Here is a 14,566-nt window from a genome sequence, read left to right as displayed (position 1 = left end):
ACATTAGAATGTCTTTGAAAAGTGAAAGTCTTCATTATTCTTCATCGTTTTGATGCCATACCCCAAAATCTGCATTTCATAACATTTGAAAAACTGTCAAAAAGTTCAATATTGTAAACAACTGGTCAGAAAACACTCATTGGTCTCAGTCTGAATTGAAGTCCTTAACTTTTGCATGAGTGTTTAAAACCCCCCTGCAGTGCCTTCAAGTACCCCCTGGGGTACTAGCACCCCCATTTGAGGAGTACAGGAATGCAACGTGTGTATTTCGAGAAACCTTCAACATTCAGAATGATGCTTTCTTTCGCGGCTCCCTGATAACTTTGGCCCTGTTTACCTTTCCTCTTCCCTCAGACGCACTCCGCAGGGATCCAAGGCTGATGATGGGTGGACCCACAGGAGAATTTCCAGCCCCGTGATTTGCTAATCGGGGGCTGCTTCCCCTGTCATTCCCCCCCGACTGTAAACGTAGCTCTGCTGTGTGTGTGGATCTCGCCCGGCCCTCCTCCTTGCCCGCGGACTCACCAAGTGTAGCGACAGCACTCGGTGCGTTTTGGTTAAAGCCCGACTACCCTCACCGGGAAGGCTGGGCGCTGGGAAAGGAGGATCGGGGGCCCCGCAAGGAAGGTGGCTTAGAGAAGAGGCGTATAGAACTCCTCACTTATGGCTTTTTTCTAGCACACTTTCCATCATCACTTGGGATTGTGGAAGGGACGTCACTTAAAAAAAAACAAAACACCACGAAGTCGCCCTCAAGTTTCATTCACTGCTATGGAGATGCAGAGGTGGTCCACAAGGTGGAAAACGAAAAGGTGGCTTATGGATTCCACTTTAACTACATTGGTGACGTTAACCCTGGTTCTACAGGCTACTGCAGCAGGTAAGACACAAAAAAACCCAAAACAAAACTTAAGTAACCTAACCGCCCTCCCGGTGACTGATGATGGAGATTACGTTGTTATCACTTCACGCGCGTTTTTGGACGTTCTTAGTAAAGCATTCACGTCACAACATAAAAAAAACACTTTGTTGGCCCCCTAAGCAAGATAGGGCCACTTTTACGCATGAATAGGAAAAAAGTGCTCGTCCAACGCCTAATTAAATTCATTCCAAACCGCTTGGATGCACAAGAGTGTCCGGAAATGAACGTCAACTTGTGAACGGACGTCTTTGTTTATGCGTGCTGCGCGGTTTTGTGAACATTTGGTCGGTGATGTGCATGCATTTCTGAGATGTAGTCAGTAGGGGGTGGGGGATCGATACAGATAGCTACAGTAGCGATACCAAGGGTGTATCGATACAGCTTGATGTGATCATTTTGATTTTTTTTCTTTTTTTCAGTTCTCTTCTGTTTATTCTGACAAATATATGCATTTTTGGTTGCGTTACTACCAAAGGAAATGGAATGAGAGCCACTAGTCGTTTTAGCACTATTTCATTCATTTTATTTTCCTAAAAAGAAATTGTAATTGTAATGAAATAAATCAAATGTAATGAAATTAAATACATAGTTGAATTTTGTTAATAATGTTGCTGTATTTATGTATTATATTGTCCACACCGGTCCAGGGTGTACCCTGCCTCTCGCCCAACGTCAGCTTGGATAGGCTCCAGCATACTGCGACCTTAGTGAGGACATGTGGCATAGAAAATGGATGGATGGATGGATGGATGGATGTATGGATGGATGGATATTGCCCACAAATACGTTTTTTGCCTAAAAACCTTCAACAATTGAAGGCAAAATGACAAAATCAAGTATAAAGTATTGGTATCGGATCGATCCCATCTCTATTATTCAGTAATACTATGAAGATAATTAATAAAAGGGATGATCTTTCATTGAGTGCAAACCTCCAAGGTGTCTGCAGGGGGCTCACTGGCCAGGAAGGTTCACCCTATCACCACAGGGGCCTGGTCCACACTGAAGGCCAAAAGCAGCCTTGAGTGACCACCCCTCAGACCACCCTCCCCCTCCTCCTCCACCCACCGTGGTGCCCAGAGCTTCTCCCTCTCAACTTTGCACTTAGATGTTTCTTCGCTCGGGCCCGTACAGGGCAGTGTGTGTCTTGTGTGGGAATGCTTCCCCTCTAAGTGGTAGAGCACTTATTTGATGATGGTCCTTGTTGCACTTCCCTATGATTTCAAAGCCTTCAAAGAGGAGAGACGCGCATGCGGACCGAGCCTGCAGCCGTAAAGGCCGCGAGTCACAGGGTCGGATATTACCGCTAGCTTTCAACTTAATCGTTTGCATATCGATAACGTTTGCATTTTAGTTGAGTTCATTCAGGATTGAGGACCTGCTCCGTCTTCAGTGCGCTTTATGACAGCCAAAGCTGCTCCTGCAGGGTGCCCTCTCCATCTAGCAGTGTACTGACACGTTTTCTCAGCCCCTGGGGCGCAAGTTCAGATGTGCATTCCACAAGACAAAGCTAGCATTTGCAGAGTCCTCTGCCCATAATGTGCTTAAGCGGGGAAACCAGCAGCTAATCAAGCTCCTTGTTTGACTGTTTTGGTTCCTGGTAGAGCAGCAACAATGAATTGATCCACAATTCATCGATTATCAAATTAGTCGACGACTATTTGGACATTTGATTAATCCTAAAAAACAGAAATATCAGCAGTAATTTTCAAGTCAAAATATTGAGGAAAAAAAGTCATAATCAAATGAGGAAAAACGTGCAATTTTACAAGAATAAACTCTTAATGAGGAAATATAAAGTCCTTTCAGTGGCATAAAGTTCAAATATTAAAAGATATACTGAATTTTTTTAAAGCCATCTTATGAGAAATAACCCAAACAAAGAATAAAGTTGTAATTTTCAAATTTTAATATAACAGTCATAAATAAGAGTTGAAAATTGACAAGAAAAATGTTGAAATGGTTGGAAAATTTAAAAAAACAAACAGCTGTACTTTTAAAAGTAAAAATATTACGAGAAAAAAAATTTCTAACAAGAAAAAAAATACCTTTTTTTGCGAATAAACTGGTAATATTACAAATAAAAATGTCATTTTAGTAGCAAAGAGTTGAAATATTAAATGTAATATATATTTTTTTGTTGAAATATTATGAGAAATAACCAAAACAAAAAATAGAAGTTATAATTTTGGGGAAATTGGGTTGGGAGAAAGTCATATTGTGAGAATAAAGTCAAAATATGAGAATAAAAACTGACAAGAAGAAAAAAATACTAGAAGAAAGTTGAAATATTTGCAAAAATGCTAAATGTTTTGAAATATATAAACGTTTGTAGCGTATCTAACATGGGTTGGTTTAAAACATAGTGTAAAGTAAACATAACGTAAAGTATTTGGCCCTTGGTAGAAAACGTTTGGACACCAATGGATTCATCTTTTTTTTTTTTTTTTTTAAATTGTATTTGGCCCGTCTGGAGCCTAATCGATTACTCGATGAATCGAAATAAAAAGCTTCAGATTAATTGACCAAGAAAAGAATTGTTAGTTATAGCCCCTAGTGACCTAAAGATGGTCATGGGGGTTTGAAGGCCACCACTGTAAATGTGAAAAAAAGCAAAATAATGCCAACTTTTACTTAAATACGCTAACATCCATCATATGCAGGATTATAGTACAGTGTGTTAAGGAGCACTGTGGAAACCGGCGAGGTCCCACTGGGTATAACACCTGCATAAAGCTGACTTGTTTGACGGTGGTTTGGAAGTTAAGGAAGGTGAGAGGGAGAGTGTGTGTGTGTGTGTGTGTGGGGGGGGGGGGGGGGGGGGGGTACAGACAGAGAGGCATTCTTGCTGAAGATATTATTAGAGTCTCAGGGAGCTGCAGGTGAAAAGGTCCTCCTCCGTTTATGAGCCAATTTTCTGGAAAGATGACACAGCAGTACACTCAAGTCTTTGTTTTGACGACGTTTTCACGGGTGATAACACCTGTGATGGGCGTGATATCAAATTTGTCCATTGGCAACGCATCATACCGCCCCTGCCCCAATTAGCATAAGGATGCTCGAGTCAGGGGCGTATTTAGTTGTTGAGGCCCTCCACATCCTTGTACTGCACAGACTAAAGTTGTATTCAACGCCTTTACTGTAACTGATCAGAACATTAAGCAACATTTAATATGCTTTACCTCTTTAATACTCACATCTTCGTGATGAAAAGCGTCACTCTCCGTTTCATCTCTAGAAGTACTGCATTCTCCGCGGCTGACACTGATAGCAGTGCTGCTGCACAGGGTTTGTTGTGACTGTAAAAAGGTTGACACCTTCGGTAGTTTTGTTCAAATCTGTTTTGTTTCCTCCCACCTTTTCTTCTCATCTCCACTGGGGTAAATGTGCTTCATTTTTTTCCCTACCAACAAGTGTTTTTTTCCTACGGTCTTCCTGAATCAATCGGTGCGCACTAACATGTAGTAGTCCATTAAAATGATCATGATAGGTTACGCATTTTGTTGGAAGAAAAAAAAAGTTTTTAGAAGATGTTTGGGGCCCCTGAAAATCTCGAGGCCCTAGGCAATTACCTGTGTTTGCCTAATGGTAAGTCAGCCCCTGATTGGAGTAATAGAAGAAGTCCTTCCTCCAGTTCAGAGCATCTACCCTTAAATGTCCTGTTTGGGTAAGCCCTGTAAACTCGCATCAGATACCCCTAAAATGTCAGCGCATTCATTGTGCCTCCATAGATTGACCGCTATTGACGTTTTCCCAGCACCACAGTGCGAGGGTCGCAGCCCGACCACATCTGGAACACGCAAGCGTTGGAGCGCTGAAAGCAACTCGGCAGGAGCTCACCGTGACTTCCTCAGTTCTCTCTCCAAAGTAAAGTCGCTAGCCCATCTTCAAATGCAAGCAGTTACAATCCTCAGTGATGAGATTGTCTCAACTTTTATTTCCTTTTGTCTCCCTCGGTTTGTCCTCCAAGACAGCGTATATCCTAAACTTTTTCATCCCAAATTAGAATCTTGCAAAACCTTGTTGGATTTGTTTGGGGGCGTTGATGGGACAAGGCAAGTCTGGCTTCTCCTCAAGCTCAAGAAAGTCAGAGCTTTTCTTCCAGTCACTCACATGACCTGGAGACACACGTGCTCAGAAAAATGTCTCAAACGGTTGGGCAGAGGCGGGGTTGGGATACGTTTAAGCATGGCTTTAAGACAACGGCGATCAGTGAGGCCAGCGAGTCACCAAAGTGCTTTGCATTACTGATGTGCAGATCGATACGGAAATCGATACTTCCGCTACCAGCTCTGCATGCTGTAAAATCAATTCTCAAATCAAAATAGCGATACTTTTGATACTTCAGTCATTTGAGGTAATGTTTGTCTGAAACATTTGTTGAAACGGCCGATCGTAATGAGCCATGTGGGAATTCTGAATAAACTTTTCATTCTTATATACAGCGGTGCGACTAATTTATGGCCATGTTCTCATCTCCTTGACTTCAAACTACTACTCGTTTAAACACTGTGCCACTTGTGGGATAGTGAGGAAACAGTCGCTCTTTCTTTGGCAGGAGCCAATCACGAGCTACTCGGGAACTCCAACAAGCTTGACAACCAACCCATTGGAAATGGCAGGAGGTCATTACTCAGAATAACAGTCTGACTCACGTTGTCGTCTTAGAAGAATGCTAAAATCATCACACAGCAACCTCATACGCAAAAGGTAGATAAATATACAAGACAAGTACCATTACGAGTGTGGAATGAAAAACTATTTTAACTTCTTCCCATCATGCATTGCTTCTCATCAAAGCAGTTTATTAAGTTGCAATGATTTTCTCTAGCGTTCATCCTGTTGGAGGTCTGGACTGGTTGGGAAACCAATCACAGGGGGAATCAGGTATTGAGTTGGGATTGATCCCATGGCTGTTACATGACAGTCAGCTATGTAAACCACTACGATACCAATGGATAGAGCCCCTTTCCCATCATACACAGTACGATGTCTCGTAGGGTTGCATCTAACCATCATTTTCTTTGCCGATTGAAGCTTGCTGCGTCGATTGAGTAATTGGTTCGGCCGGAGACGTGGGCAAATCAATATGAACCAAACACAAACAGTGTTTTGAAAAGAGTGGTCAGAAAAGAAGCAAAAATGTACATCACTGTTTCCCAGAGTCAAAGCTGATGTGTGTGAATATCTTGTTTTGCCTAAAACACCAAGATAAAAGGTCTGCTTTCATGGATGATTAAGGAAATTGAAAAATATTCATTCACATCTGACAGGCTGAAATCGAAGGATATTGACATTTTTTTAAATCAAAAAACGATTGATTGAATACCAAAATATTTGATTAATTGGATTATCGATTCCTCTATTAATGTCTTGGCCATTTATTCATTGTATCTGGCTAGTTGTTAGGGGTAGGAATAAATCAACTCTGCTTCTTCCTACTAATCCAAGCCATCACCATCGGTAGAGTTACCATTTGAGGCGAGTGGTGCGCTCAAATAAATGTGTGCATTGACGACGTGTGATCCCGTGCTCGCAGCAGCCGTCATACACACTGGGACAACATTCATGTTGAAACGGGGACTTGTGCTCAAACCACAGGGTTTTCTCAAAAGAATAGCAAAGATCTCCTTGTATTCATATACTCAAAGAGACCCTTAGAGGGATTTTGCCTCTATGTGTCCACTAAAGAAAGGAGAACTTGACTTTTTCTTATTTAAATTTAAGTTATTTAAATTTTGACAGGTTCTTCCATTTTGACCGGCCCATCTTTTTTAGATGTTATGGTAGTGATTGATCAGTTCAGTTAAGCCATCCTGAGTGATGCTACTCTGTGCATACAGGGAACGAAGCAAGAAATGAGTGAGATACGGATAAAGAGGACAGCGAGACGAGTGAAAGTCGCGGGGAAAGCCTTAGCTTGAAGTTTGTGGACCCATTTGAATTTGAGTTGACTACCTCTGCTAGAGCTTTCACGTGGCTCTCAGGGGGCATGGCAGTGCCACACAGGCTCCTTTATGCACCGTGCATCAGATGGAAGAGAATGGAAAACTCTAGCAGACCTCTTATCCAGGTAAACCTACCCTGGAGCAAGAATGGAGCTCACTTGGCACATTGTTTACTTTGTTCTTTGACTGCCCTTGTTGACCTTGCAGGTTTGCAGGACAGCAGGAATCTGAGGTAATGAGTGTAGTGTTTCACTGTTTATACACCGACTTTTATTGGGAATGTTGTTCCCACCCTCACTTATGGTCATGAGATTTGGGTCGTGATCGAAAGGACAAGATCGTGGGTACAAGCGGCCAAAATGACTTTCTTCCGTAGGGTGGAGATAAGGTCAGAAGCAATGTCATTCGGGATAAACTGAGTAGAACCACTGCTCCTCTGCATTGAGAGGACCCAGATGAGGTGGCTCAGGCGTCTGGTCAGGATGACACCCGGATGCCTCCCTGGGGAGGTGTTCAGGGCACGTCCAACCAGGAGGAAGCCATGGAAAACACCCAGGAAACATTGGAGAGACTATGTCTCTCAACTGGCCTGGGAACACCTCGGATTCACCGGGATTAGCTGGGGAGAGGGATGGATGGACGAACGCACCACAGTGTAGGGTATAAAAGTGCAGTGGTACCTAGGTTTTCGGACCTTTTGGAAAAAATTAATAACAAATAACGAAGAACCATTGTATTTGTCCCATCAATTCCATCCCTCCGTTCTTGAACCAGGGTAGCAGTCTAACAGATGCCAGCCAGAGTGGCTGTGCAAGTGTATGTTGGGAAGCTGAGCACTGGGTCGACAGTCCGGGCTTTTGGCCCAATGGTCAGTTTTTGGGCACTTGTACAGTAGAGGGCAAACTGTTATGTGCAATATTGGATGAAAAACAAGACAGTGTACGAAAACCGAGGCAAAATTTTCATGAACATTTTCTGTAAAAAAGTAGTCATACGAAAACTGAGGCGTTTGACGACGTCTTTGGTGATATTACTCCTACTTTAACACGCACCCCTTTTTATGGTTGTACCATCCCGTGGTTTTAAACACGTCTATGCCGTAACGAGACCTAACTGATGTTTCACTTGTGTTTCTTCACAGCACAGCCAGTGGATGTGCTCAAAGTTTTAGATTTTCAAAATTACCCTGAAGGAGTGACAAAGACGTCTGGATTTTGCACAAACCGAAGAGCATCGAAGCCGGACGCTGCTTTCAGAGTTGGCAAGCAGGTCCAGATCAGCGCCCCCACCACGCAGCTATTCCCTGGTAAGACAACCTCTGGTATCCACGTGCGTGATTCCATGTATGATTTAGAGTGCATGAGAAAGTTGAAAGAACAATATAGATTTTTGGTCACATGCTCATTTATTAACAAGTATATTGTACGACACGGTCGCTTCAGAACCAATGTTGTAATAAGGGTAGGTAGCATTAACATCGCTGGGTTAATTGTTTAAAAAAAAAAGAGAGTACGGCAAGTATACTATGTATGAGTTTTACGCCAACAGCTGAGTAGGGCAACCGACATTTTATAGCATCCATTCTCAACTGGTGTGTTTTAGTGGGCCACGTGTCTTTGCCTGGGCAAAAAATAATAATGTAATGTCCCGATGTCTGTAAATACACCTCGTGTTCTTGTCTGTGCCTGCCATGCTTATGAGCGACTTCGCCAAGCTTGAGTGCCAAAAAAAAACAAACATACCATCCATGCGGCACACAGCTGCAGATATCTGCTGGAGAAAGAAAGACAGCGTCTCACCGCTGCAGCTCATGTTGTGTTGCAAACAAGTAAAAGTAAGATATCCGAGAAGTATGAGTTTTCCTCAATTTGGGCTGTCATGGAGAGGTGATGGTGGTTCTTGCAGCCAAACCAGCTGAGAACCACTGCTTTAAAACACATGCAGAGATAGATAAGCTGTTGGATTCTGGAGTCATGATACGTCACATAAAAAATGTACATCAAGAGGTTGCCTACACTTTTTATTAGTGTTAGAGATGGTTAGAATTAAATAATAGAAGCACTGTAGAATTAAACAATAGAAGCACTATTGGTTGAACTTTGTACAGGCAGGTTGCTTGACCTTATCTGCCAGCTGCGGCTTGCTTCACTAAGGAGACACTTGCACCCTAGAATGACACGAGCTGGAACCACTTAGAAGCAGACATACGTATACAGTAGCCACACCCCACTGATACATGTACAGTAGGGGAGCGGTCCCACCCCTGTGAGGATGGAACCCAAGTGTAGGATATAGAGCAGTTACTTCCTAGTTTGGGGCTCCTTCCTTTGACTCTTACAGTGAGTGGATGGACTGAAGCCCCAGCGCTGAGCTTGGTGACATCTTCCAGACAATTGCGTCACTAAAGATAAGAAGAAAAGTCAGGCTGATCTCTCCTCCGGATAAAGAACACAAACGTTACACTAGTCACACCCGGGTGACTATTGGACACTGCGGAGGCATTGATTAGTGCATTTATGGTCTTGTGTTATAGGTGACAAAGTATAATGAAAGTGTGATATTCTGTAACATTCAATATTTCAACTTTTTCCTCGCATGATGACGCCAAAAATCACAATCTGGATAAACGGTGCAGATGCAGGAATTGTCTGAAAACTCCTTTTTGCAGAAGGCGTTTTCCCCGAGGACTTCTCCATCCTGACTACAGTGCGCCCCAAGTCCGGCCTCCAGTCCTTCCTGCTGTCTATTTACAACGAGCAGGGGGTCCAGCAGCTCGGGATCGAAGTGGGACGCTCACCTGTTTTCCTGTACGAGGATCAGACCGGCAAGCCCGCCCCGGAGGACTACCCTCTCTTCCGTACACTCAACCTTGCAGACGGAAAGTATGTCCAATCCCGCTCATTTTCCATCAGCACACATGAAAACACACCTAGAGCTAGAGTGATAAGACAAACCTTAGAGGGAAGACATGATAATAATAATAATAATAATAATAATAATAATAATAATAATAATAATAATAATAATAATAATAATACGTAGTATCAAGGCTAAGGCCATTTCTAATGCGGGACAGTATTGTCGGCCAAGAAAATGTATACACATGACAGGTGCTAACTGAAAACCTTTTTTCTGACCCTTATTGTCTTTGTCTAACCGCTGCAAAGTGTTCAGTTAAGGCGTGCGGCCAACCAAAACACTCAAGTGGACTCCAGTGCTGTTGTAGCCGTTGATCAGGGTCCACTTTGTGGAGGTCTTTTTTTTTTCTTTAATTTATGAGAACATTTGCATGCACAAATGATACCCGTACAGTTGTAATTTTTTTTTTAATTTAAGTTTTTTTAATTTAAAGAGATTTACACACCTTATTGGAAAGCGTAACGGTGGCTTGGTGATAAAATGTTGCCGCTGTTGTCATCTGAGTGGAAAAAACAAATATTTTTCTTTTGGTATTGTGCAAAAATCCTTTTATTATTTTAATGACTAAAATGATGATTTTATTGACGTTTTGACACCACATTAAATTAGATTTTTTGTTCTTATTATATTTATTCTATTATTTTATATGTTTAGATATTTTTTAAACTATGAAACAATAATAGTATTTTTGTAAAATAAAATAGTGAATTTTTAAATTTAAGGTTAATTTCATTTGTTTTTTTTTTACTTATAAAATATTTGTATTAATGAATTAATAAAAATAATAAAATAAAATAAGGATAAATCAAAAACTATGGCTAAATAAGATAACCGAGCAAAGAATAACCACAACCGACAGAGCTGTGGAGTGTGCAAACTGCGGTAACGGAGGTTCCACTGTACCTGAAATTCAAATTAAAAACATTTAATAGTGCTTTTTGTGGGATAAAAACTAGAAAAACAACGTAGATCTCCCCATTGTTGCACCATAGGTGCCCATCACTGGATTATCCATCCCGTCGGGGGTCTTTGGGCACAGACAGGCGAGAGACAGGGAGACACTGGATTACTGGGGCACAGCAGGGACTACAGTGGGCAACCTGACCTCATCCATGAACTCGCTGCCGCTGTTATTTTAGAGGGAGGGTTGGAGGAGGCCATGCTAAACTTCTTTTTTACCCCCTTGGATTACCTCACCCAACCAGGAACAGCGCTTCTAACCTTTTAGCATAAAACTGATTATCTGCTCCTGGGTTCAGAAATCCAAGTTCTCACAAGGGGCTTTGCCTGAGCTGACATGAACCCTTGTGCAGGGATAAGGGGGAATAAATAAACAGAGAGACTGCTGAGAAATTAATACTTTTGAGAATATCTGTCCATGTTACTATACCATTTCAAGATAGCTGCACTCGGACACAGCTTGATGGTGAGAGAGAAGAGGACTGCTCCTTAGTTTATTGTACATTTGTTTATATAAGCCTCCGACCACATAATGACAAGGGTCATCAGTTCTTAGTATTCAATACCAATTCATTCTACCATAGGTTTCCCCTCTTTTGGGGGTCCTTGAACCCCCAAAATACAGTGAGTTCCTGAGCTGCCTAGAAGGCGCCAACATTCAACGTACTGCAAGCATTATATCTCGCCCTCTTCCTGCTTTGAGTACCATAAGATAGCGCCTGATAGCGATTTGACCAAGTTTAGCTGCTAACGCTAGCGATCATTGCATAGTAACTGCAAATTCTTGATCGCCTCTCAGACTGCTTTTGTGTATGTGTGGACACTCTAATGAAGTTTAATTAGTAATTGCAAAAAATAGACATTTTTGGTACAAGTTGTGCTTTTAAACTACTATCGGTAATATACGCTAGCCAGCATTGCTGGTCTTATGTTTTGTGGTTGACAAAAATGTAATCCTGAGCCAGTTACATCCAGTCGCTTGAAGAACTTCATTGTTGAAACTATACTTAGCTTGTTTGAGTTGGAAAGTGACATTTTCAGTCAAATGGCACTGAAACTCAGACTTTTGGAAACAAGGACACAGACACCCATGCCAACTTCCTATTATGGTATAATCAGTCCAAAAATCCACATGATCCTAAACAGTCCCATTTTACGACCACCTTACGCTCAAGTCTGACCACTCCCATGACGTTATCCTTTAAAGATTTTCTATTAGGCACAATCGTCTTTTTAATGATGTTATAACCGTAATATGTGTTCCTGGAGCCTTTGCATGACCACTGGTTCACTTGTTTTTTTCCACCTGTGAGAGAAGAGGCACTCAAACGTCGGCTTTTGAAGATCAGTGTTGTCATGAAATATCTCGTTCTTCTTGTCTTGTTTTTCCTGTGTACTGGAGGAATAGCATCCTTTTTCAAAATGCGTATGTTTTTTCAAAATGCTTTCTAGCCAAATGCTTCTTGTAAAGGTATTCCTTCAAAACAGTCATCAGTGAAATGATCACTGCAAAGAACAAAAAACTTGAGGCGTGCCTGTCTGCAATTCATCGTCCATTGTTGTCTGAAACCTTCCTCTTTTGCAAAAGAAAACTTACAAACTTACAGTGTCACTCAGTTATTATGAGCATCCAGCAGCAATGCAACATTTTGGCTCCACTACTATTTTGATGAGAAATATACTGAACCAAGTCGACGTTCTACCTCGAGAAGAGTTTGTTTACTCTGCTTTAGCTGAGAGGTGGCACTTCCGGAAATGAGCCTAAAGTGCGAGAGCAGCAAAGTTGATGAATCATGTCATAAAGGGACACTTTAAGTTACAGGACTGAAACATTGCCTCAAAAAATATGATGTAAAAGTTTGTCAGCACTGGTTCGGACCCACTGAAGTCAGCCATTATTTTCCTGCCATATAGTGTGACAGGTAATCCTTCCGGCTGCACGGCTAAGCCTAAAGAGTGCAGTGTAGCACGTTTATTTCCCCCAAAGCTCCGTTGCTGGAATGTGCATGTATGGGTCGCGTTCAAAAAGAAACCAGATTTGAGGAAATTAACTCACGAGTGATCCAACATGGATCTGTACCTGTGATTCATGCCTTGTATAGCCGGCTTGAGCTTTTAGCAGTGCCAAGTCTCATCTTCCACCTCGGAACAATGTTTTGACTGTGTGCCTCCTCCTCTGGCGAGGCGAACCTTCCTGGATCCTGACACACACTTTCCACAATGTTCACCACGTCTGTCATGCCGAGTAACCCAGAAGGAGGATTAAGTTTGGAGTTTAATGAGTGTAATCCCGTGTTAAACAGGGCCAAAGTGTGGGGGCAAGAATGTGGTCCACTGCTGCCTGGTATGCAATCGCTCTTAAACGTAGTGGTTAGTGTTCCCGGGTGTCATGTTCACGTGTGACCCCAGTTTGCCCATTGTGTCTGGAGATGTTCATTTGATTTGGTCTTATTGTTTCTTTCCAACTGAGATGTACTGTATCTACACATACGGTTTGTTACTGCACTTAGGAAAGTAATATTAGTAGACATTGATATCAGCACCTCCAAGTCAGAGTCCATATTTCTCGCCCGCAAAAGGGTGGAGTGCCATCTCAGGGTCGGGATGAGATCCTGCCTCAAATGGAGGAGTTTAAGTACCTCGGGGTCTTGCTCACAAGTGAGGAAGGGATGGAAGGCGAGATAGACAGGCGGATTGGTGCGGCGTCTGCAGTGATGTGGACTCTGTCGGTCTGTTGTGAAGAGGGAGCTGAGCCGAAAGGCAAAACTCTTAATTTACCAGTCAGTCTACGTTCCCACCCTCAACTATGGTCATGAGCGTTGGGTAGTGACCAAAAGTACAAGATCATGGGTGCAAGCTGCCGAAATGAGTTTTCTCTGTAGGGCTCTCCCTTAGAGATAAGGTGAGAAGCACTGTCATCCGGGAGAAACTCGTCGTAGAACCGCTATAACCATATGAGGTGGTCAGAATGCCTCCCAGACCCCTTCCTGGGGATGTGTTCAGGGCGCATCTGACCAGTAGGAGGCCTCGGGGAAGACCCAGGACACGTTGGAGAGACTATGTCTCTCAACTGGCCTGGAAACCTCATTTCCTTGCTTAGGCTGCGACCTCAGATAAGTGGTAGACAATGGATGGATTAACATCACACTATCTTCTTATGATTATCTGCTCAAGGATAGAGGCCTCTTGTCTCCAAAATAAGTCCTCCACATGCTTATCACCTTATTCAAATAGCACTGGGCATCCAGGCAAGATAGCTTTAGCCTCTCATTTTAGATCACCCCTGCTATTGTAACATCACTTTCTGTAGGAGTCAGTCATTTTCTCCAGGAGCTAGCAGCAGATTTTCCCTTGACACATGCTCATTTTTCATGGTCTGACCAGGTGGCATCGTGTGGCCATTAGCGTGGAGAAAAAGACAGTCACCGTCATCGTTGACTGCAAGAAGAAGATCACCAAGCCTCTCCTCAGAAGTGACCAGACCTCCATCAGCACCAATGGCATTACCGTCTTTGGCACCAGGATTCTCGATGAGGAGTTTTTCCAGGTAATATTCTCTCAGTGCCTTTCTTGCGTTGAAGTGATTGAAGTGCTATTGCCAGTAAGGTTTCTCCTGTGTGTTCACAATTTAGCATGAATGTGGAGTTGATATGAAGCATACATACTGTATTGTAGCAGCTTGATGGTCTTATGGGAGTATTTTTCAATTGGTTTGACTGCGGGACCAACCATCACCCCTCAATGACAAGCGGTGACCCAAATTGCAGACATTTTTCAACCCAAACTTTTCTGTATGGCGTGCTCTTCTCCAGCGGAT

The 14,566-nt window shown here is 42.6% G+C and overlaps 1 protein-coding gene across 2 annotated transcripts in view; it reads left to right on the top strand.

Moving 5' to 3' along the window:
* The first annotated feature begins 491 nt into the window (after positions 1 to 491).
* col11a1a (collagen, type XI, alpha 1a) overlaps positions 492 to 14,566 on the top strand; it is a 74,756-nt gene continuing 60,681 nt past the window's right edge. For both annotated transcript variants that reach the window (XM_054765941.1, XM_054765940.1), the window contains exons 1-4: positions 492 to 880; positions 8,012 to 8,176; positions 9,539 to 9,752; positions 14,134 to 14,296. In XM_054765941.1, coding sequence (XP_054621916.1) covers positions 772 to 880; positions 8,012 to 8,176; positions 9,539 to 9,752; positions 14,134 to 14,296 — 651 coding nt within the window. In that variant the 5' untranslated portion in view covers positions 492 to 771. The remainder of the gene's footprint in view (positions 881 to 8,011; positions 8,177 to 9,538; positions 9,753 to 14,133; positions 14,297 to 14,566) is intronic.

Source organism: Dunckerocampus dactyliophorus, chromosome 21, assembly GCF_027744805.1.
Source record: "Dunckerocampus dactyliophorus isolate RoL2022-P2 chromosome 21, RoL_Ddac_1.1, whole genome shotgun sequence".
Classification (NCBI taxonomy): domain Eukaryota; kingdom Metazoa; phylum Chordata; class Actinopteri; order Syngnathiformes; family Syngnathidae; genus Dunckerocampus; species Dunckerocampus dactyliophorus.
This window is presented reverse-complemented; position numbering and strand designations above follow the sequence as displayed.